Here is a 23,459-nt window from a genome sequence, read left to right as displayed (position 1 = left end):
TATTCTCAGCTGCACTATCTCATTAGCGGCAACCTTGACCTATCCTAAGCGGAGTGACGGCAAGACTTCTGCCGCTGTTGCCGCGGGCCGCCGCTGCGATCATTGCCTATTTCACGTTGGGGGGGAGAAGAAACTGCTAAATAATTTAACAGAAGTGGAATTTAGTTGCTTCAAATTTAGCTTCCATGGTTTAAATAGATGCTTGAGATGACTTATTGTTATGCTAAATTATTGCCCATGCTGGGATGAGGATGATGAATCTCCATATGATAAAAATATCAAACTCACTCTTTCCTCCCACAAACAAAAAATGTTGCCCTCAGTGGGTTATCACGCTGAACGCTTTGTAGTGTTTTCCCATCTCCTGGCACAGTTTCCTTCAGCTGTATCCTCTATTTTTTAGCCGTATTATTCTGTGTTGTGGCCACTGACGGGAGGGTGGTGTTATAAATGCTGAGGTCAAAGGTTAAAGTTGTATAATTCATCATCTGCATCATCTGTGATTGCATAAACGCTGGAACATCTCACAAGATAACAAACAGTCCCAAGCTTTATCGCTTTTTCTCGCCTCAGTTTTTCCCCTTCTCTTTATCATCCTTGTTTTTTCGTTTATCATCCTTCACACAGCTGTCACTCCAGACACCCTTTCTCCTCAGTTTACCTCACCTTTTTATTCATCTCTGTATTTATCTGCTCTTTTGAATCTTTGTCTCCCACTCATCCCATAACTTTTTTCGCTCGCCTCCTTCTCCTTCATCTTTTTTTTTTTTTCTTTACATCTCCCTTATACTCTGCCCTTCTCTTCTCTCACCTCACTGCTTCCCGTGTAGGCTCTACATACCTTCCAGCTGGTAATTAGCCAGGCAGTACAGACCACCGTAACACGCTTACGTAAGCAGCTGAAACAAAGTGACGACGCTGGCCTCGGATGCACCCAGGAGGTAGAAAGGCTGACTCAAGATTGAAGGAAGGCTTGGCTATAAGAAGTACTGTACACTGCGTGCACAATTATTAGGCAAGTTGCACTTTTGGTCAATCAAAAATGTTAATAAACCTCAAACCTGAATATTTAAGGAGGTGAAAGTGAGATTTTGGCTTTTGTATCTGTGTGTGCACAATGATTAGTCAACTATTAGTGTGCAGAATTATTACGCTCAAAGAAAGAACTCACTTCTTTATTTTCATCTTTTAAAGTCAGAATAATAAACAACTCAAACTTCACAAATAAACATTTCAGTGACCAATATAGCCACCCTTCTTTTCAACAACACCCAAAAGTCTTTTTTCCATGGAGTCAGTCAGTTCCTTGATCACTTGACCATCAACTTTTTGTGCAGCAGTGACAACCAAGCCTCCCAGACACTGTTCAGAGAGGTGTACTGTTTTCCTTCACCGTACATCTCACGTTTAAGAAGGGCCCACAAGCTCTCAATAGGGTTTAGGTCAGGTGAAGAAGGGGGCCATGTCATTATTCTTTCATCTTTAAGGCCTTTACTGGCTAGCCATGCAGTGGAGTACTTTGATGCATGAGGTGGAGAGTTGTCCTGCATAAAAATCATGGTCTTCTTGAAAGATGCAGACTTTTTCCTGTACCACTGTGTGAAGAATGTTGGTTTAGTAGGTTTGGGAGTTGAGTTTGAGTCCATCTTCAACACGAAAAGGTCCAACAAGTTCCTCTTTATGATTTCAGCCCATAGTCTCAGTTGGAGTGGATTTCTATGCCCATTGCGGATCCAGACACAGGCCCATCCATCTGGTCCATCAAGAGTCACTCTCATCTCATCAATCCATAAGACCTTTGAAAAATATGTCTTCAGATACTTCTTGGCCCAGTCGTGGCCTTTCTTACCTTGGCCATGTCTCTGAGCACTGAACGCCTTGTACTTTTGGACACTCCTGGTAGGTTGCAGTTCTGGAATATGACAGCACTGGAGGATAATGGGTTCCTGGTAGCTTCACGTTTGATTCTTCTCAAATTCTTGGCAGTTAATTTGCGTCGTTTTCTCTCAACACGTTCCTTGCAACAAAACCTTTGATGGTTATGTGGTCACGTCCTAATATCTTGGCAATTTCAAGAGTTCTGCATCCCTCTGAAAGATGTCCTATAGTTTTTGACGTTTCAGAGTCTGTTACATCTCTTTTCTGGCCCATATTGCCTGAGGAAAAGAAGCTGCCTATGAAATGTGCACACCTGATATAGGGTGTTGATCTCCTAAGGCCACACCATCCCTCATTACACAAATGCACATCACGTAGTATGCTTAAGTCCAATAGGCATTCACGTTTATTCAGCTTGGAGCTGGAAAGTATACATAGAAATGTAGATATGGTCAAAATACTCACTTGCCTAATAATTGTGCATGCAGTGTATGGTTAAGAATAAAGGTCAGAGAGTGCAGTGTACTGAAGCTATTGGCAACATCAGACTCTTTACACCAATATTACATTTTTCCACTTCATAAAGTCTCAATGCATGATTGATATGATTTATTTTTGTAGTTCGATGTTGCAAAGCTGAGGTCGGCTCACCATTTATAACATTTAAAGGGCGTTTTAAAGTTTTTCCTTGCTGCTGGTGCCTCAGTGCTCGATAAAGGGGTTTCAGACTCAAATAAATTGAATGTAACTGCATTGAATTTTGCACCGTTTCAAATATATATAGTGCATTTCAATCTCTGGAGACTCTTTCACCGCTCATATGATAATGAAAGTGTTAACGTCACCTTGTGATGGAGTGAGATGAGAGTACAATACATTGAAGCCGGTGCATGGATCCCTCAGCTTTCACCAGAGATTCTGCCCTTGTATTTTTAGTGGAATCAGCGCCATTCTGAAGCCAATTTGACATAAATCATTTAAAGTGCAAAAGCCTCACCATTTAAAAATGTTTTTACATGCTTGTCTTGCAGCAGGGATGATTTCTCACTTTCTAGTAAGAGTGCACACACTTTTATCTTTTTTTATTTAGGGGCTCATCCTTGTTTTTTCTTGTAAAGGTATGAAACCAACATCAAAGAAGTAGTACCGGCAATGAAGGCAGACTGTGACCTCACCTCATATCGTCTGTTTCTGGACCAAAGCTTGAACACTTGAGCACAAAGATTGCAGCCGCTGGCCAGCTGGCACATATGTGCTGTGCCTGCGTGAGAGGAAATAACTCTTCCGGGAAATCGCTTTTCTTCCCATGCCCTGGCTCTCTAAGATAATCTGACTATCGGAGAGAGATCTCTGTGACCAACTTCTCCGCCGCCAATTCAGTTTGTTGAATCAGCCAGGACAAAGGTCCGACTAGTCGCAACTGTGCACACTAGAAAAACTAGAGTCACAGGAAGTAGCCTGAAGTGGCGGCCACAGCTGCAGAGCTGCGTGACCTTATTTCCTCCTCAAGTGATTTCTAAATCACAGAGCTGTATCTGTCTTTCTCCCCTTTGTCTCTTTTCTTTTTTTTTTATTTGCTTTAAACCAAATCTCCAGATACTTGTTCATTATTACAAGCATGCATAAATTCTGCCTCAATTTCTGGACCTCTCCAACTTTTACAAGCCATCTATTTTCATTGGAAGACTTTGGCTGAAACCCGAAGCTTGTTCAGCGAAAGCCGCGGATATTAATGCGATCGCGTGCGGCGAAGGACTTTACATCAAGCCTATAAAGACTCGCTGACATTTATACGGTCCGGCATCATTCACCAGGTCCCAATTAAGTCATTTCTTTGTGGTAGCCTGGTCCCTACCTGCCATGAAGTGATCTGAATCCCCGTCTCTGTCTGCTGATGTGTTATTCATGTGACAGATTTGCAGCAGATAAGTGCCTCACTTTAGTAGGAATTCCAATGAATAAATGATGCTCATTTCCATTTCTGTCGAGTCTCGGCGCGATAAGAAAAAGTGAGAAAGGTAAAATTGAAGGGAGGTGGCAGCTTGGAGAGCATCAAGAGAGCAACCTTGAAACGATCCTTTTTTTTTTTTTTTTTTTTGCTATTGACCACCACCCTTGTAAATTCAAATTTGCCAATATGAAGTTTCATTAGTTTTATTAAATGCAAAAAGAGACCGTAACATTTAAAGTATGACAGCGGGAAAAAGAAACCCTTTGAAGTTCAAGAATAACTTGAAGCAAGCTCATTGGAATCGGATTAATAGCTTCCCACAGACAGCCTGTGGACTAATATAAATAACAGAAGACATCGCAGTGTGACCCTAATTGTGTGATGATTAGCTTCTTTACGGTTTACATTTGACATCTTGGCTAAACATCAGAGGTGTGGTTGAGGAGGGGTGGTTTTTGTTGCTTTGGTTGCCGGTGACGTAAGCTGAGGAATAGGACGCAGGGGGGGGGCGGCTTTGGAAATCTCCAAAGTCTCGACTTAATACATTTGGGATTGGTTTGGGGCTTGGTTGTCAGCCACACAGGGTGTTCTGAGTCAAAAGGTCAACCCAGTGTAGTCATCAGCTTACCACGACTCGAGACTAATTACAGAGCGCTGCGTTTTCTGTGCTGTGTGAAGGGGCGTCTGTGTTTGTATGGAACAACTCATTAGCTGCGGAGATGGTAGGGGGTTATTTGTGGTCACGCAGACATCTGCAGACGTTTTAATGTATATAATGTGTGAGAACTATACAGGGATTGTTTTACTGTCTAAACTAACAGGAAAATTGTCCCTTAAAAGTTTATTTAAACCAGCCAGAGCAAATCTTGGCTCCGTTTATAAGGAGCAACTCTGGCACCGCCGACCAGAACAGGTGCAAACTCACAAGCCGCGAGGTGACAAAGAAAGAATAACCCGAGGCTGACCGAGATTTTTTATTCATCAGCGTTCGCTTGTGAGAGACATAAAATGCCGCAATTTCGCTGCCAGCAGATCTGACAGAAGCGCTCACCCTCCCTCTCGTTTCTGTGTTTCTAGGTAACGATTTGTTCCTGGTAGCCGTCCACGAGCTCGGTCACGCGCTGGGCCTCGAGCACTCGAACGACCCCACGGCTATCATGGCTCCTTTTTACCAGTACATGGACACCGACAACTTCAAACTGCCCATGGACGACCTGCTGGGAATCCAGAAGATTTATGGTAAGGCCGCCTGGCTTCGTTTAAATGCACAAATTATCAGTCTGACGCTCTAGCAACTCAAAGACATTTATCTGCTTGTGATTTTGAGATCTGTGGGTCGAGATGCTTGACTTGCAAAAGCTACATTCATTCATCTTCTGTAACCGCTTGTCCTCTGGAGGCTCTTGAGAGGGCTGGAGCATATCCCAGCTGTCATCGGTTGCCATTCACAACCATTCACACTCACACCTATGGCCAATTTACATGGATTCAAACCTAGAACCTTCTTGCTGTGAGGTGCAATAGCTACATGCTAAAAAATAAAAAAGTAAACACAGTATTCAGGAGACAGTCAGCTCTACAAGTCCTTAGTGGAGCCATGGAGAAGCTCAAGTGAAAGTAATTAATGTCAAGACTTATTGATTAGCAGCAAAAATATTCATTTATCACAGACGTGTATTTGAAATGAATCCTTACCACTTCAAAATAGAAAGCTCAAGTCATGATGTCACATCAGTCTCTCAAATCAATCTCTTCATCTTTCTTTCATCTGTCTTTTAAAAAAAAACATTGACACATACGCTACACCATTCGAATAAATCAGCCCCCGAAGCCTTAACTTCCACAGCGGCCGTTCTGTTGCTTTGTGTAGCTTCCCATTAGAAGCTGCCGTCTTTATCCGCACATATGAAGCTTTTACGTAGAGTTTTAAATGCCGTCACAGCTTGGTTCCTCGCAGCTGGAATAGTTTATTTTCTGCTATTCTAACCCAGTTATGGCATAAAACCACTTTGATAACAGATCGGATAAAAGGCCCGAATGTAAGATCACAGGCGCTCCTCACTGACACACATTCTGAGTTGACAGACACTTGATTGCCGAGCGCTTTGTCTCCTCATAAAGCTGATGTAGCTCTGGGGTGTGAAAGTCAATTTGACGGTTAAGGATTTTTACACTCTCAGAGTTGAATTAGTAGATGCGGTGTTTCTTGTAAAGACACTTTTAATGCGTCGTTCCAGGGAGGTGGTGGGCGTATTGAAGAGGTTAATGTTTAAATGTGTTATCTGACTCTACTTTAGTTTGACGTCTAAGTTAGAAAACAACTTGCTGGTAAGTGACAGTATTGCCTTATAGCTGTCGGCCGCTGGAAAGCAGTCACACTTTCCTGAGACGACTGTGGTCTGCACACACTTAACACACTAACACAAAAGAACCTGCCATCTGCTTACATGGTCGGGGTACATCCCTCTGGGAGCGACAGACCCGGGCAAGCGATCAAATCTCCCCTCATCCCTCTCGTGTTTTACTCCTCTCCTCCGCTGCCTCCTCCTCTCCGTTGTACGAAGAGTTGAAGGGCAGGACAAGTGATGGCAGCTCCTCTCTTAGCCCCGTTTTTATTCTTTTCTTTTTTTTTTTCCTCTGCTCTAACTGGCCTCCTTTTCTTCCTCGCGGCAGCACCGACGCTAGCTGTGGAAACGGGGACTAAGGAGGGGAGGTGCGCAGTTTAGATGGATTACGAGGTGGCTGACTTGAGTAGGAAGATGTGTGAATGAGTCCTCGTGAAGGTGTCAAGCAAACGATGGGTGAAAAGAAGCTGAAACAGGCCTTCATTTAGGATTTTGATTTGCAGTCAAGGGGGGGAGTCAGGCACAGTCACACTTGTGGGACTCGTGAGAATAAAAGGTCTGACAGCGGTCGGATAAGCTTGAGGCTGAAGATCAGTTCACTGTTACAGTTTCTGAACGTGTAGGTGTTTCTGTTTATTACCTCAGCGCTTTGTACTGTAGAGAAGAAAAGCCTGCCGGGTGCACTTATTCCTTTTACAAACACATAATGATCGCATGAATAATAAAACCAGAAGAACAGAACATATTTATTGCCTGGGACGCGACTGGAAGTGACTATAAATAATAAATATAGATCTTATATAAATATATAGACGTATAATTACCGTGATTGCTTTTATTTCCTCATGCACCGATCGCGTATTTCTCGCTGAGCTTTGAACATAATGACTTCCTGCCCTTTTGATGTGAATAGCTCACTTCCTGTTTACACAGGCCGGTGTTTTAAGACAACACTGATATCACTGTGCATGACAAAGTTAACAACTGGGGAGGAAATTCATCCCACGCCATTAAGTTAATTCATCCCTTAATAAAAATAAATCTAAGTACATAAAAGACTCTTCAAGAAACCAAATGAGCAAACAACGGCGTTACAACAACAAATGGATTTGGCCGTATGAAGATGGTGACGTTGTAAAGGATTAAATACACTGGTCTGGCATAACATTATGACCACCTTCCTAATATTGTGTAGGTCTCCTTTGTGCCTCCAAAACAGTTGTGACTCATCAGAGAATGGACATGGACCTTCTGAGGGTGTCCTGTGGTGTCTGGCAACAGAATGTTGTTAGTGGGGGCCTTTGGGTCCTATGGGTTGAGGGGAGGGGCCTCTGTGGATCATCCCACAGATACTTGATCAGTTTGGGATCTAGTGAATTTGGAGGCCAGGTCAACACCTTGTGCCTACGTTTTATTTGAGTTGTTCGTAAACTGTTCCTGGCAGCAGCCATCCTGCCGGGGATCAGGGAGTGTCATTGCTATGGGGTGGGGGTGCCTGGTCTGATCTAGGTGGGTGCTACATGTCTACGTAACATCCACACAAATGAATGCCAGGTCCAGAAGTTTCCCAGCAGAAACTAAGGAGAGGAGGTACACAGTTTAGATGGATTACGAGGTGGCTGACTTGAGTATGAAGATGTGTGAATAAGGTCCTCATGAAGGTGTCAAGCAAACGATGGGTGAAAAGAAGCTGAAACAGGCCTTAATTTAGGATTTTGATTTGCAGTCAGGGGGAGTCAGGCACAGATACTTGATCAGTTTGGGATCTAGTGAATTTGGAGGCCAGGTCAACACCTTGTGCCTATGTTTTTTTTGATTTGTTCGTAAACTGTTCCTGGGCTGGTTGGTGCCTGGCCTAGGTGGCTGGTACATGTCTAAGTAACATCCACACGAAGGAATGCCAGGTCCAAAAGTTTCCCAGCAGAACATTGTATTGTAACAAGATGGTCTCTTGTTGTATTGCCTTCAAATTGGGTCATGTTCGCTGCTTTCACAAGATGAGTCCATACTGTGGTGTTTATAACTTCCAGAGTGGACGTGACAGCTTTGAGTTCACACTACCGGCTCATTAACTTGCTGATTTGTTAGCAAGATTGCGTCAATACACGGACAGTTGCCTAGCAGCTGTGTGGCAGCGGATGTTGCCGTTTCAACACCATGAATTACGGGTACTTGACTTTCCATGTTGTAGTCAGAAGCTCACAAGTTCTATTTAAAGGCAGAATCAGGTCACTGTCAGGTCTCCTATAAGCCTATCTAGCTATGTACTACATAACAGAATTGAATTAATTTCTCTCCTGATGTATTTGACTAAAAACTATTGGTAGTATGTGGCAGTACTTGTTGCCCTCTATCGTGTCTAGGTCCTGTGAGTACCAGATTCTAGTGAGCCAGCACACCAGCTGATTCACTGATTAGACTCCTGTTCTCTGGTTTCAAGTGCACTAAACATAAACGGATCATGAAATGAGCTGATGGGCCGAGACAATCCGCTCAGCATTGGTCTACCTCCTCTTGAAGATCTCCTGGTCATTGGACCCAAGTAAATTAACGATCAGATGCCGAAGTCCCAAATCTGCCAAATGCCCCGTTTAATTCTTCTTGTCATTGCTTTACCATTATGTCGCTGTGTGAACACATTCGCCTGTTTGTTTACACGTCCCATCTGACTGCGAATCTCGCCCGTGCTTACATAACAGCAGTTGGCCCGACTAATCTGGGATGTATTTCAGGGGATTTAATTCAGTCAGTGAATGGAGTCGCTCTCGTGTCAACCCCGCTGATCAGTTTTGTGGACCGGCCGATGTCTTAATCCTGCAATCGGCTGGTTTGTCAAGTAGTTTGCTGGTTTTATCGTCCATTATTCCTTCATTTGATTGCTCACTATAGATTGACCCATTCGGTTAAATTAGAATTTGCTCACTGAGTTATTTAATCCTGCCATTATTCGCCTTTAAATCACCGTTTAAATCGTTCCATTACTCATGCGTCGCTCCTGAATGTTTCCAGCAGAGTTCAAAGTTATTATTTATATAAGCCACCATTACTCATTGATACTTTTGCATACTGGGGTGGAGTTGGAGCTGCTTGTTACATTTGCGTCTTAATGCGGTCATCTATTCCTGTATCTGTTGGCCCCAATCAACACGTGGCAACTCATATCCTCACAGTTACACGGTGTGTTATTCACGCGTTGTCATATGCTCAATTATTCATGCACACACATCCCACATGTTCGCCACGCCTCTACCTCTCTGTCCTCGCTCTGTTCTTCCTCCGCATGCATCGCCCTCTTTCTCTCATGTAATTCATGAATGTTACATGACACCAAGGCATGTCTGGGCCTCCGTTTGGGGAGGAAATATTATTTTTATCTCCACAGTATCTACATTTTTAACCTTGAAGTTTTTTACATTCATCTTTACATATCATGTTGTGCTTTGGTGAGCTGAATCTCCAAACTTGGCAGCGTTGAAGTCTGCCCACTGATATTTGCATGACCTTGTTTTTACAGTTTTCTTCTTTGCCTCTCATTCATTCATTCTTTTAAATCCGTGTTGTCAGTTTTCCTTCATCACATACTTATTTTTTCGCCGTCATAGATCAGATTCCAGTTAAAAGGTTGAACTTGACACACAAAAGTTCCTACATTCATGTGTTTCTAGGCGATTGGTGATTTCTGACTTTTCCTAAAGGGTGACATTCATGATTTTGAGTGAAATGCCTCAGCAACTCTTTGATGAATTGCGATGAAATTTGGTACATCCATTTATGTCTCCCTCAGGATGAACTCTAGTAATTTTTGTGATCCTAACTTTCAGGGCCATTGAATACCTGCTGATGGAGTTTGTATTAGCTGTAGCTAACAAATTAAATTAAATCAGGCGTAAAGATCAAACCAGCAAAACACCAACATGCTAACATGATCAATTTGTGCCAAGAGCTGCCAGCAGAGCCTGATCCTAGCTACCACATGTGCCCATTATTGTATGGTTACAGTAAGTTTGTCAAAAAGGTAGTTTGGATGTAAAGTATGCATCACATCAAACTGAGATGTTTTTCTCTGGCTTCCTCCAGGGCCTCCTGATAAGATTCCCCAGCCCACCAAGCCTTTGCCAACGGCGCCCCCTCCCCGCTCCCATCCTCCTTCGGACCCCCGAAAGCCAGACAGGCAGACGCGACCCCCGAGGCTGCCTCCAGGGGACAGGCCGTCCCACCCGAATTCTAAACCCAACATCTGCGACGGAGGCTTCAACACCCTCGCCATCCTGAGGAGAGAGATGTTTGTCTTCAAGGTAAATGGAAGAATCTGTGATATCAAAACAAACCTGGGGCTTTTTTCCCAATCCTGCAGTCATTATGAACCCTTGGAACTGTTTTGCTTTTACATATAGCCTGGATTTCTCAGCATTGTGAGAGTGCAGTGATCAGTCTCTGTAGGCAAACAACACTGTATGCCCGAAGAGAGTCTTTTACAGCATGACATTTCTGGCTGTAATGCAGAACTTAATTGACTGATAAATGCAACAAAAGAACAATTTGGCCCTTAATTCTAGCAATAAATAATGATGTGTACAGCTTGTTTGAAAATTGCCCGTAGAGAGAGAAAGCTGCAGCCGACAGTAGTTGCATGCAGAAGGGACTACTTGAGAGCTTGGAGGATTACCTAAATATACAGAGGGTGGGATTTTTTTCCCCCCCTGCTAATCTGCTTCATGTTTAGCATGTGCATAGTGTGCATAATGTGGAAAAAGCTCACTTGGATGAGATGTAAATGATTCTGTTGGAAAGTTGGCTGCACTTTTCTGGAGAGAAGGCTCGACGCTGTGGTTACAGCTTGTAGAAATTAGACGGAACCTGTTCTGTTATCTTAAAGCTAGTGTCTGTGTGTTTTATTGCAAAATTAAAAGAGCCTTCGTCTGAATGAAATCTTTCCAGGTTACTTGGGGCCCGTTGGGCTAGAATTTGGAGAAAATGGGTATTTTACTCAGAAAGAAACAACACGCCGTTTCCCTCCAAAGCTGCTAGGTTCAGTTGAAATTTGTGTGATCGCTAAATGAAAAGACGATCTATTTTGCCAGGCTTCAGTCAGTCATCAGCTCATGAGAAACTCTGGATTGTGACGGTGGTCACAGCGTCCAGGATAATAATCATCCACCAACATGCTAACATCATAGCTAGCTACACTGACTCCATGCTGGCTTTCAGAAGTCCTCAGGCTGCGGCTTATTGCACTTCCTCTACTACTCCCTCCCACTACGTTATGTGGTTCACTTATCATCTATCTTGGTTCATCCACTCGCCCACCAAGTGTTTTTTTTTTTCTTCCTAAGTGCCTCTACTTTTCCAAACGGTTTACAAGGACAACTTTCCAGATGGTTCTGTGTAACAAACCATCTGGCACTTCGGGTTAACCATACCATGCACAGTGCAATCCTGTTTCCCTTTCTCCCAATAAACGCAGCGTGGTTTCCATTCCAGTGCGAGAGAAAAAAGTGCAAATCTCTATCCTCAGTCTAAGCTTGTGAGCACAAGGCCTTGGCAACACGCAGAAAGGGAACAGAGAAAAACCTTGAGGCAACACAAAGCTGTCCTGTGTTCTCCACAGAAAGGAGAAAGAGTGCCTCTGATGCTTCATGTGTGTGTATTTTTTCTGGGGATATAAATAGATAGTATTCATTGGTTAAATAAGAGGCTTGTGGAACTAAGGAAAAAGCCCTTTCTGCCCCCTCTGCCCCCTTCGACCGGTGTGTTCTTTTCGATTTGAAATAATAAATCTATCCTGGAAGCAGAGCTGCTACCTGTGGAGGTATTTAACCAAAATTAGACCCAGAGTCTGTTATGCTGTGGAAATAATATCTGCCTGTCAGAAAAGTCTAAATACAGCCCCTTGTCTCTTTCACATAGTGTCTGCAGCAGCTCCCGTCAGCCTTCATTACTCCCAGGCCCGGCAGCCTGGACTGATAGAGTGATGAGGATCATGGGATTTCTTGCGGGGCTCAGGGGTAGCGCTGAGACAAAAAGGATGTTCAGCAATCATCCAACCTTTTTACGAGTTTAGGAAGCGAAGGAGACGAGGACAGAATGGCTCTTAAACGCGTCTACTATCACACTAATCTGAAATTAAATTTGGATGCATTGCTGCAGAAATCTCGGCCAGTTTCTGCCTCTGTCATCTTTGCCATAGGAAACATCACATCAACAATATTGCTCACAACAGTTGAATCAGTTCTTTCAGCAACTACCAGCTGATGAGCAGTTCATATCTAGATGCTTTCTCCTTATCTGACCTCTTTTCCAATGTTATAATCTGTTGAAATATTTATCAGACAGGAAGCCCTTTGTTTGGATGCCATATCACATCCACAGTGACATTTTGTATTGTTATTTTCAGCCACAACATTAAAACCACTGACAGGAGAAGTAAATAACTTTGACCATCTTGAATGAATCTCGCATTCATTGGTGTGGATGTTACTTAGACATGTAGCACCCACCTAGACCAGACCAGGCACCCCCACCCCATAGCAATGACACTCCTTGATGGCAACAGCCATCCTCAGCAGGATGCAGCCTGACACAGGAACACACACAAAAACGGTTTAGGAACAACTAAAAAAAAAGGTGTTGACCTGGCCTCCAAATTCACTAGATCCCAACTAATCTAGTATCTGTGGGATGATCCACAGAGGCCCCTCCCCATAGGACCCATAGGACCCAGACACCACAGGACACCCTCAGAAGGCTCATGTCCATTCTCTGATGAGGCACAAAGGAGACCTACACAATATTAGGAAGGTGGTCATAATGTTATGCCTGATTGGTGTAGATGAACATATACTGGGCTCAGAAACAACCAACATGTAAACGATATAATCTCAGACGTCAGCAAACTCACAACTAATGTGAAGTTTTTTATTTTTTTTGCTTCCATCGCTTCAAGGTCTTTGAATTTTTCACCGGCACTTACTCACATTTTCCTGAAGATCCAGAGGAGTAGAGTGGAAAGACTGACAGAGAGCAGTGATTTATTGCCGAACACTTGTAAGCGTAGTTGTAAATCCACAATGTTTGCATCATTAGGACCACCGGTAATGTTAGTACCCTTCATGATTCGAGGAAACCGTGTTTCAAGTGAAATCCATAAGGCCTCGCGGCGGGTTTGACTTGGATCCTCTCTGTTAGTGTGTCTCACCGGACGAGCAGGTGGTCCCAATAATTCTTGGTTCTCAGTGAGCGTTTTGCCGGTTTTCTCACAGAAGACCAAGGTATCGTGTTAGCAGGTTCTTTTCTCCTGGTAGACGAAGCTGCCCAACTCTAAAACCGTTTATCTGGAATTATAATTAAAGACGTTGGTATTACTCCAGACCTGGATATATTCCCTTTAGACGCTGCCAAGCTCTACGTATCAGACTAAAGGCCGGTTGAAGTGATGGCTCCCAGAGTAGGAATAATCTGCGTTTGTGTCTCATTTGGGGTTTATTTGAAATTTCTGAGGCTTGACGCTCTCATTTTTTTATTTATTTTTTTGCTTGGCCGTTCAATTGATCATGGTTACTTGGTTGTGTGTGTCCACTTAGCCTGCACAGCTTGGCTTTACTCACCATTCCCACTTGATTGTTTTGGAAGTCTAGAGTCTGGTCGATGCCAAGTCATTATAGCAGAGATCTCAGCAGGCTCGCTGCCCCTGACGTCCACAGGTGGTCCCGAAATTTAAAGCAAGGGGCTTTAGAATGAGGTTTATCTGGTGAAACACACTGGGAGCAATGGAGCAATGCCTTAGTTCACGGCACAACTCCGATGACCACCCTTGTCAAAACTTCTAATATTGTTCCCACTTTATTGTCTTCTGCCTTTCAAAGCGGATTGGAGGCTTCAGGTTTGTGTATTGCCCTCGCCGTCATTGACATGTAAATAGAGCATTTCTTCTCCATCCACTGTGCTAGACTTCCAGAGCCTTTCAGAGCCTTGTAATATCTGACGTTTGTACCAAAACAGCCTCTGCAGCTTCATGTTTTTGGCAAGAGAAAGTGGGGAAAACAGGGATCGTACACAGCCCTGCAGAGACGGAGGTTATTGTTTGAAAAAATATTTAACTGTTCCACTTTGGAAATCACGGAGCAGTGCAGCTCATTCAAGGACTGCTGGGAAAGCTGGTCCTCGTGCAACCTCTTGCAGCAGGTTAATCGGCAACAGAAGGACGGTCGGAAACCAGCATTGTTATTCATTAGACCTTACCGCGGCCTCCTGAATAACCACTTCAGGATCTATATTTTCTGAACAGAACCGTTGCGACTAATGCAAATTTAGGTGTAATAAGGTCGGAGGCAGTGTTAAGCTCTTCCTCCCAACAGTGCAGAGAGGTGCCTGATTTATACGAGGCACGTTAATCTACAAAGCCAGGCTAGGAGTCATGCTTGTTAAGGTGGCTATTTTACGGTCGCTCATTTTTCTTTCCAGTGAGGTGACCTTGGGTCAGTTAAGGTTCACAGACGACTGCCTGGATCCAGTGTCTCTAGTAAATGTCCTATTAAAAACTACAAAGTTACCAGCAGTCACTCTAGGTTCAACTTTCTATGAACCCACAAAGCCATATGGCATCCCACTGGAGCTAGACCTGCAATGTGTATTCATGTATATGCATGTGTTCACACATGACTTAGTGCTTTTCTCATTAATTCCAACCAGTTTTCTCCAGTTGTGCCAGAAATGTACTGGACTGTGATACAATGTCTTCAGACAGAAGGTGTCCAAGAGTTTTCCATGCATCAGTTTTGGATCATTGTAAAATATGGATGTAGAGTCTCAGACATCATTGAGGTTTGGATTCGGGTTTAGGGCTCTTGTCAGGTTGTAGAGCCAGAAAATCCAAACAGGCTTTAGAGACTTAGACCAAACATTCCCTACTAAATACAGTACTTCTCTTAAGGATTTAATACTTCTTTTCTTTTTTAACGGAGCATGAGTTATGTTGAGTGTTGAGGAGGTAGGACTCAAATGTAGACACACGGGGTGTGCAGGAGCAGGAAACAAAAGAACTTTAATGAAAACTTACAAAATCAGGAACAAAAAGCGCTGCAGGGTAGGGCAGAGTAACTGAAAACACAAATTCAAAAACTGGTGAAATCCCAAAACCAAAAGCGAGACAAAACCTCTGAATCCAACCGAGCCAACACACACAATAACTGAACTTGGCTATCAGCTATTTTCATATCCATCAAAGCCATCTATTTATTGGCTCGTACGAGCTCAAGGAACTCACAGAACCTCTCACCACTTTCCTCGTGTTGAGGAAAAACTGCTTGCCTCCACTTTCTCCAGCTCAGTCCTCCGTCATCAGTCCATTGCCCAGCTCTCAACAAGAGGCGGTTTAAAATAAGGGGGAAACTACCAGCCTTTCTCCACTCACTATACTTCCTTCCTTGATGTGGACAGATATAGAGCAGCGGATTCTGGGACGCCGGAGTGTCCCTCGCTGTGCAGGGCTGCCCATGTTGGAGCTATTCTTTGAATCTGACATCACGTTAATGAGAACACCGTGTCAAAGTGGGCAGTAAGCCGTCCACTCTTCTAAGTGTCTTGTCCCTTCCCGGTAATGGAAGGATGGAGATGGAGAGTTTGGGAATAGCAGGATGTCTCAGTAGAAACCAATTCATCTTTTAACCAGTTTAAGACTTAAGTCAAACAAGGCTTCAAAAGAAAAGACGATTACAAGTTTAGATACCGATTGGTTTACGGGAGTTTTAACACAAAGCAAGTTAGATAAAAACATTAACACAAAGCTTAACGTAAGGAAAGGGGAAGCAGCTAACCTGACTCTGTCCAACTGTACTAAAAACCCAACCAGCTACTGACTGATTATTGTATTATGAACAGTATTACTTGTTTAATCTGTACAGAAACTGCCAGTTAAAACACCAACATGCTATCTTTTCACCATCCTCCCAGTCTTCGTGCTAAGCTAAACGTGCTAAGCTAACCGTCTTCTTCCTCTTGCTTTATTTTTAGTGTCAAACTCTGGTTCAGGGGCCACATACAGCCCACTAACACAACAACATAGTAACCTATAAATAACGCCAACTCGAGATTTTTCCATTTGGTTTAGTGCGGAGAAGAACAAGTAAATTAGGAGAATGTTTTTTAAAAGAAAATGGAAATTTCTTAAGAAAAATAAGTGCAATTTGGGCCACGTTGCTCTCTGCTGTTTAGTCCTGGGTCTCAGTGTTGTGTTCTGGTGATGGTGTCGCCGTCTTCTATGTAGTTTTCACACTTTGCAAAGTCATGCTACGGCCCGGATTAGACCCTCTGGCGGGCCGCTTTTGGCCTGCGGGCCGTTTGTTTGACACCTGTAGTGTGCAGAGCGAGAGAAGACTGCAAAATACTCAAATCTCCCATCATGTCATGGAATTTATTACTTAAAATTAATGCTTTTAACAAGTTGTATTCTTAGGAAATGCACTTTTTCACTGTAGAACACAAATTCCCTAAGTTTGTCAAAGTTAAAGTTTGTTTAAAAGCCTAAAATGTGCTGAATATTTATCAGAATCAGCTATTTTAGTGTCTTTTTGTGACTTTCTGTATTTGATGACACTTTCTGCTCTCTGATTTGGCGTATGCAGGCTTACTGATTACATAGCCTGCACAGAGTTCTGTGCTGTGTTGACATTTTCTGAATTGGAAAAACCTGCCACATGGATGAACTGTAAAGCTGCCACATTAGAACCAACAGTAATGGAAAGAAACAGCTGCAGGCCTGAAGAGTTGTGAACCGGTGTTTATTGCTCTGATGATGACTGCATCTCAAGGTCATACTTCACTATTTACAACGGTTGCACGTCCGCGCCTTTTTAGAGGAGCTTATGTGCCTTGGCTCTCGGCACAACTGCAAAATTAGAAAAGCCGGTGTTCTGCTCTTAATTTCCACAATGAAAAGAGTCGACGTTTGGCACGAGACCCGGGGGTGATCTCAGGCTTCAACCCCAATCCTCACCCCTCTTAGTTATTTGCTCCCACGTCCCGCTTACAATCGCGAGCGTGCGTCACACTAACCGACCGAGAGGTGTCATCCCGACACCCCTGTCTGTCATATTCCCACCTTTTCACTCAAACACACACATGGTAGCAGCAGATGCTCACCCAGGGTTGACCTGTTTGACGCTGCTGTCTGTGTTTTATCCATTTAACCTCATTGCTGCGTTACGACCTGACCCGATAAACTAAATTCCATTTAATAGCGTTCATTCTCAGTTAATAAAAAGATTTTTGAGCGAAGACACGAACGAGGTAGCAGGTGTCAGGTGAATCCGCTTTCCTTTTCCTCTCTGAACGCCCAAGTGAACAGTGAGCTTCTTTTAAAGATTAACTTGAGTGAGACACTTCATAAATATCCCTTTTTTTTCCCCAAATACCGAAATCAGCTCTTTGTAGGCGTAATATAATTCTGAGAGTGTGATCTAGAAATGTTCTAAGCTTTGCAAAACCCACACGAGTCCCCCCTGGATGCTTTGAGTGTCAGAAACGCCTTTGTATTCATTTTGTGTCACCGAATTGTCATTTTGCACGTCTTTCCAGTCTTTCTGTGTCACTTTGTCGCCTGCCTTTTAAGTCTTTGTAGTCATTTTGTGTCTTTTTTTAAGACTTCATAGTCACTCCGTGCGTCTTTGTTGTCTTTTCTGTCTTTTTGTTGACTGTTTTTGTGTCTTTGTTGCTGTTGTAGGTCTCTCGTATCCAACCAGAGCGTATAGTTTATATAGTGGCCATTTGCTCCTCCTTACTTTGCAGCAATATATGAGCAAACACCTGTTAAATTAACATATTAATGAAATACTAAGCGGTTACCATTGTGTGTCTGTTTGAAAGCTGAAAGTTATTTAGTTGTTTTGTCAGCTCGTGCAGCACTCTGATGTGTTGTGCTGTATTGATTTTGAGTTTACAGAATATGCAGTTCAGCCGTCGGCAGGGCAATTTCTGACGCTCGCGTTCCGCTCCAGAAACCCTCCTCGACACTGGCAAAAACTCATGGCTGGAGACAGTTTATTAATGCTGCCGAGTGCGGCCCGGAAATTCACATTCCTATGGAGAGCATATGGTAATTTAGCCTCATTGCTCTGAATGCATTATCATGCACTATGAGACAGTGTGCGTGACAAACCCTGCGCTGCCCTTTCTCTCAAAGCAGAGAACACGAGTTGCAGTATAATATTTCCAACTTCTGTTAGAGCGAACGTTGTTGTGATTATTCTGGACATTCCTGTAACTGCCAAGTGCCTTCTGAAATTTTCTACAAATGAAGTCTGCTCTGCCCGAGCTTTATTTTCAAAGCAGGAGCGTGATGGTCGGGCGGCAGAAAGAACATTTTGCCTTTTTATAAAGTCAAAAGGCTTCAGAGGGGTCGGATTTCACGGTTTGATCTGCTTTCAATTACTGGGTCGGTACAGTAGAAAATGCTGAACAACTGAAATCTGCAGAGACGGCAGGTAAAGGGCGCGAAAGGGAGAGGACGAGAGGAACTGAAATGAGAGACGTGGGAAAATAAAAAAGAAAGTTGAAGGAGAGCGGTGAGTCCCGGAGAAACAATTGGATTAGACAAAGAGAGAGAAAGAGAGCAGCGCAGTGAGCGCTTGATAAATGGGTTGTTTATTTAGCTTTCGCTGTGGATGAGGCGGGGTGTGATGATGTGTTGTCTCCCCTCTCTCTCTCTCTCTCTCTCTGTCTCTGCATCCCTCGTTACGAGGTCAGGTTTTTTTGGCCCCGGCCGCTCATCGCGCTCAGGAGGCGCAATTGCTCGTTCATTGCCAAAGGGTGGGACATCTCTCGGAGTCCTAATGGCTTTCGCAGCTGGGTCTCCCCTGGCTCCCTGTGTCATCAAGTTTCATCCAACATCAAAAAGACACACCTTCCACTTGGCCGCGCTCATGTCCCACCCCCCCTCCCCGGAGGAAATCAGAGACTCTTGGCTTCTCATAAAGCTCCTGGCTATTGCTCTGCCCCCGTTACTTGATGGTTTTCCCAGTGTGTTCAAGTTCGGCATGTGTAGCGACAATCCCCGACGCTTTCTAGGCAACCTGAGATGGTGTATGTGGATCTTACAGACATCAGTGCTGTCAAAGCACCAGCCGGAGGTGATCTTTGTTGTACGAGTTGAGCTGACCTGGTATTTACCAACTCTGTTGTATGTAGAACGATGTGCAGTGTGTGTTTTGTGTCATCTTCTGTAAGCGCTAGTCCTGTGAAGGGTCAAGGGGGGGCTGGAGCCTATCCCAGCTTTCATTGGGCGAGAGGCAGGGTACACCATGGACAGGTCTCCAGTCTATCGCAGGGCTAACACAGAGAGACAGACAATGATTCACACTCATGTGCACACCTACAGCCAATTTAGAATCACCAATTAGACATCCACACAGAAAGGCCTGGATTCGAACCCAGAACCTTCTTGTGAGGCATCAGTACTAACCACATCACGGTGCCACCCCAGTAACTATTTCAAATGTTTTAATACAACTTTTCTAGTATCTTTTTCTACTTTTTCATTTCACAGTTTTCCGTATAGAGACGCAGACCACACGTGCTTGAACACACACATCGTAACATTACGTCTTATCCGCCGGGAGACGGTCCTGGATGCTTAAGAAGCGTCTCAGTTTCTCTTTATCAGCGGGTGGGTTGAGGCTAAACCTGCGATAAATGATTTACGGTCGCTTGGGGCAATGGGAACAAGCTGTAAACACATCTGTGAACTTTCATATTAACAGATCCATCAGAGGCAGATTAACTTTGTCGTTTATTTGGAGTCATGTCTCTGGCAATGTTCGGTCTCCTTTTTTTTTTTAGCTTTTTCCTTTTTTTTTCATAACAAAACATCACTATCGTTATTTGGTGTTCGAAGTTTTAGACCTTGTAGTGTTGTGGCCAAAAAAAACGAAAGTCTCTGCTCCTGTAAAACCAAGAAAAAGGCACACAGAAATGTACGTGGTTGGTTTAGTTAACCTCCCCGTCGCTATCTGCATCCCAAATGGTCGCCACTTTGTATCAGAGCTTCCACTTTGTAATTGTTGATCTTAATCGTGCCTTCCTGTTTCCTGACAGCCCTCTTTGTTCTTTCTCAGGACCACTGGTTTTGGCGGGTGAGAGATAACACCGTGATGCCGGGATACCCCATGCTCATCAGCGTTTTCTGGAGGGGCCTGCCGGCGAAGATCGACGCAGTCTACGAGAACAGCGAGGGCAAGTTTGTCTTCTTCAAAGGTAAATCCCTGCTCTCCGTCACCATCATCGCTGTTGCTTTGTGAAAAGCTCTTTTCCGTTTGAGGCAAAGCATCATAAGGCTTTGATGTTTTCTGATCAAGAAGACCAATCCGAACAGCGCAATCTGGGTTTCCATTAGCTCCATGTCATCTATCTTATATATTATTCATTCATGCACAGAAATCCCAAGATATGTTTTGTTACTGTGGTTGACCAGTCGTCCTTTTGAATCAGCTGTACACTCGTGCGTTGTTTTAATGTTTAATGAACGTTTGCTCCACATGTATCTGTGCTTAAAAAGCAAAAAAATACTTGTTTTTATGATTCTCGGTAACCGCTATATGTTATCATGCTCACACAAAGCTCTGCCTTGATCTTATCTGTGTATGTGTGTGAGTTCAGTGTAAATCTGGAGGAGATTAAAGCAGTATTTTGCCGGGTTGGAAAATCTACCATAATCCCCCAGTGACGTTTAATAATACATGTGTTGTGTGCTGGTGCCACTGATGTATTTTAGCATAAACCTGCAGCTGTAGCTAGACGTCACCTGCATGCGTAGCTCTTGGAAATCACTGTGACGACACCGCTGTCAGTGTTTGAGTTTTATACCTTCCTCCTGAAAAGATTTGCCCAGATATTTAAATCTAGACTAAGCTAGCCTCCCAAAAAACACAAAGCTTCAACGCTAATTACGTCTAAAGCTGTAAATGCCACTTAGAAGAGACGGCAAACAAACCAGCGCTCTCCTCGTATTTGCATACACTCCAGAGGAGAAGATGGCGAAACAGGCCGGGATGGAAGGGTGGTGATTAAAGGAGACGTTGGTAAGCAATGAAAAGTCTGCCTGGGATAAAAACTACAAATCTTCCCTTAAATCTGTTTCTGTTTTCAACAACAAACGTTTCCTGGAAATGCAGACAGCTTGTCACGTGGCCGCCGCAAGTTGGATTTTCCTCCACCCTGCCCTGCTCTCTACACGGGCAGGGCGGATTTAGAAGATTCGTACTAACAGAACACCATTTTTCATTTGAATACACACAGCTGATTTCCCAGAAGGCCCTATTCTGTCCGTCCCCGTTTAGAGTGAAATAAAAATTAGGAGGAAAGTCGGTCAGCAGGCGCAGCACTCCAGGTCCATGTCTAACCAGCCGTTGTGAATGTCCTCTAACCGCTGAATTCTGCTCAAATAAATGCCCAGATGGGGACTTGAGAGTCCAGTTTGCGCTGAAGTCATGGCTCTGATTAGCTTACTGCTTTTTAAAGGCATCACAGCGCAGGTCAGAAAGCAGACACCGCTGGTACACATTACAAGTACTGTAGATTCAGCATGTGTTGTTGATTCCCCACACTGAAATACCGTGCCAAAACTTAGTCATTGTTTCCCCCGTTTCCATTCTTCTGAGACAATTGACATCCAAGACAAGAGTGTGTATTTAAAAATTTATATGCAGCCGTGGAACCGAGCCCGTTGCAGGCTTCTGCTAATGAGGCCGAACATCTTCATGGAATCACAGCTGAACAACATTACACAAGCAGATGTTGAAGTATTGCTCTTTTTATGTAGAAATATTGAATTGCCCCAAACTAAAAGATAAGAGGCTGCGTTAAAAAAATAGAAATCAAATGAAACACATTAAATGTAGGCTTTTGCATACAAAACACCCAACATATGTAGTATTCTCTGTACATCAGTGTGCATTTACCTCCTGGGAGGCAGGATCCAATCAGAGCTTGATTGGGGCTTTTGTGACGGAGCACATACAGAGTAGCTTGATTCGTTTGCATATATCAGTATTAGCATGTGCATTGGATGAAGCTATAGAATAGAAATACAAAGGTTTGAGCTTATTTTGAGTCACCATGACATTATTTATCCTCTGGAAAGCACTGACAAGTGTATTTTTTACCTGTAAAATGTTTTTCTCATATCGTCTGCCACTTTCGTTTACTCTTTGTATATGTGTCATGCTACTGGCGACCTGTTCAGGATGTACATGGTGGGAAAATCACCAGCTCCCCTGCAAACCTTAAAGGGGAACTACCTTTTTTTACAACCTGGACCTTATTTCTGGCATAAAATACGATCATTTACTCACCCATATAACTTTGGTGTTATTTGGAGTCCTTCAGAAGATATTTAGATCCGCTTATATCCGTATAGTGGGAGTGAATGGGGCACCGAAACGCAGCCTCTAAAAAAACACATTATCCGCCGTGAAACTTGTTCATTTCACCAATATTTTGTTATGATACGCTAGTGCTATTCCCTGTTGAGTCCGGAGTTACCTGTTGTCTATTCGCGGATGTGCAGTGGTTTGTTGTTCTTTGGCCAGCTGTTCCTCTCTCTGCCTCTGCATCTTCCTTTCAACGAGCTCCTCATCCGTATACTCTGGCTCAAAATGGTTAGGACGTCCATCATGAACAAAGTCATCGTCCACAACCTCAGAATCGGAAAAATATTTAGCCATGTTGCAAAAAACTAGCAGTAGCAAATTACAGGTAAACAAGCCGACCATCATGGGTGCGCTCGCTCAGTGTTTACATCACCCCGGTCAGAGGTTAGTAGGTCAGTCTATAGACCCCGGATGATGATAACAGGTAACTCAACGGGGAATAGCACTAGTGTATCATAACATAAAATTTGTGAAATGAACGAGTTTCATGGCAGATAATGCGTTATTTAGAGGCTGCGTTTCGGTGCCCCAGTCACTCCCACTATATGGATATACCCAGCGCTCCACTGGAGCTAAATATCTTTCAAAGGACTCCAAATGACCCCAAAGTTATATGGGTGAGTAAACGATCGTATTTTATGCCACAAATAAGGTCCAGGTTGTAGAAAATGGTAGTTCCCCTTTAATAGGATAAGGGGTTGATCCATGTTTTGGCCATGACACTTAAAAAAATAAAGGGTATAAAGATTGCCAGGACTTTACATAGGAAAAACAGATTTGTATTTCTGGATCTTCACTAATAGTTTTATTCCTCTGTTTACCCTGTCAGCGGGGATTTTAGAACAATAAACTACGTGTTCCAGATAA

At 43.5% G+C, this 23,459-nt stretch overlaps 1 protein-coding gene across 1 annotated transcript in view; it reads left to right on the top strand.

Annotated features, from left to right (window-relative positions):
- The window catches only part of mmp16a (matrix metallopeptidase 16a (membrane-inserted)), a 75,756-nt gene that overhangs the window by 42,977 nt on the left and 9,320 nt on the right, over positions 1 to 23,459 (top strand). The window contains exons 5-7 of the mRNA XM_084565918.1: positions 4,907 to 5,068; positions 10,252 to 10,469; positions 20,280 to 20,418. Coding sequence (XP_084422044.1) covers positions 4,907 to 5,068; positions 10,252 to 10,469; positions 20,280 to 20,418 — 519 coding nt within the window. The remainder of the gene's footprint in view (positions 1 to 4,906; positions 5,069 to 10,251; positions 10,470 to 20,279; positions 20,419 to 23,459) is intronic.

This window comes from Chelon labrosus (genome assembly GCF_963514085.1).
Source record: "Chelon labrosus genome assembly, chromosome: 18".
Taxonomy (NCBI): Eukaryota; Metazoa; Chordata; class Actinopteri; order Mugiliformes; family Mugilidae; genus Chelon; species Chelon labrosus.
Note: the sequence above shows the minus strand (reverse complement) of the source record. Positions and strands in the feature narration are given on the sequence as shown.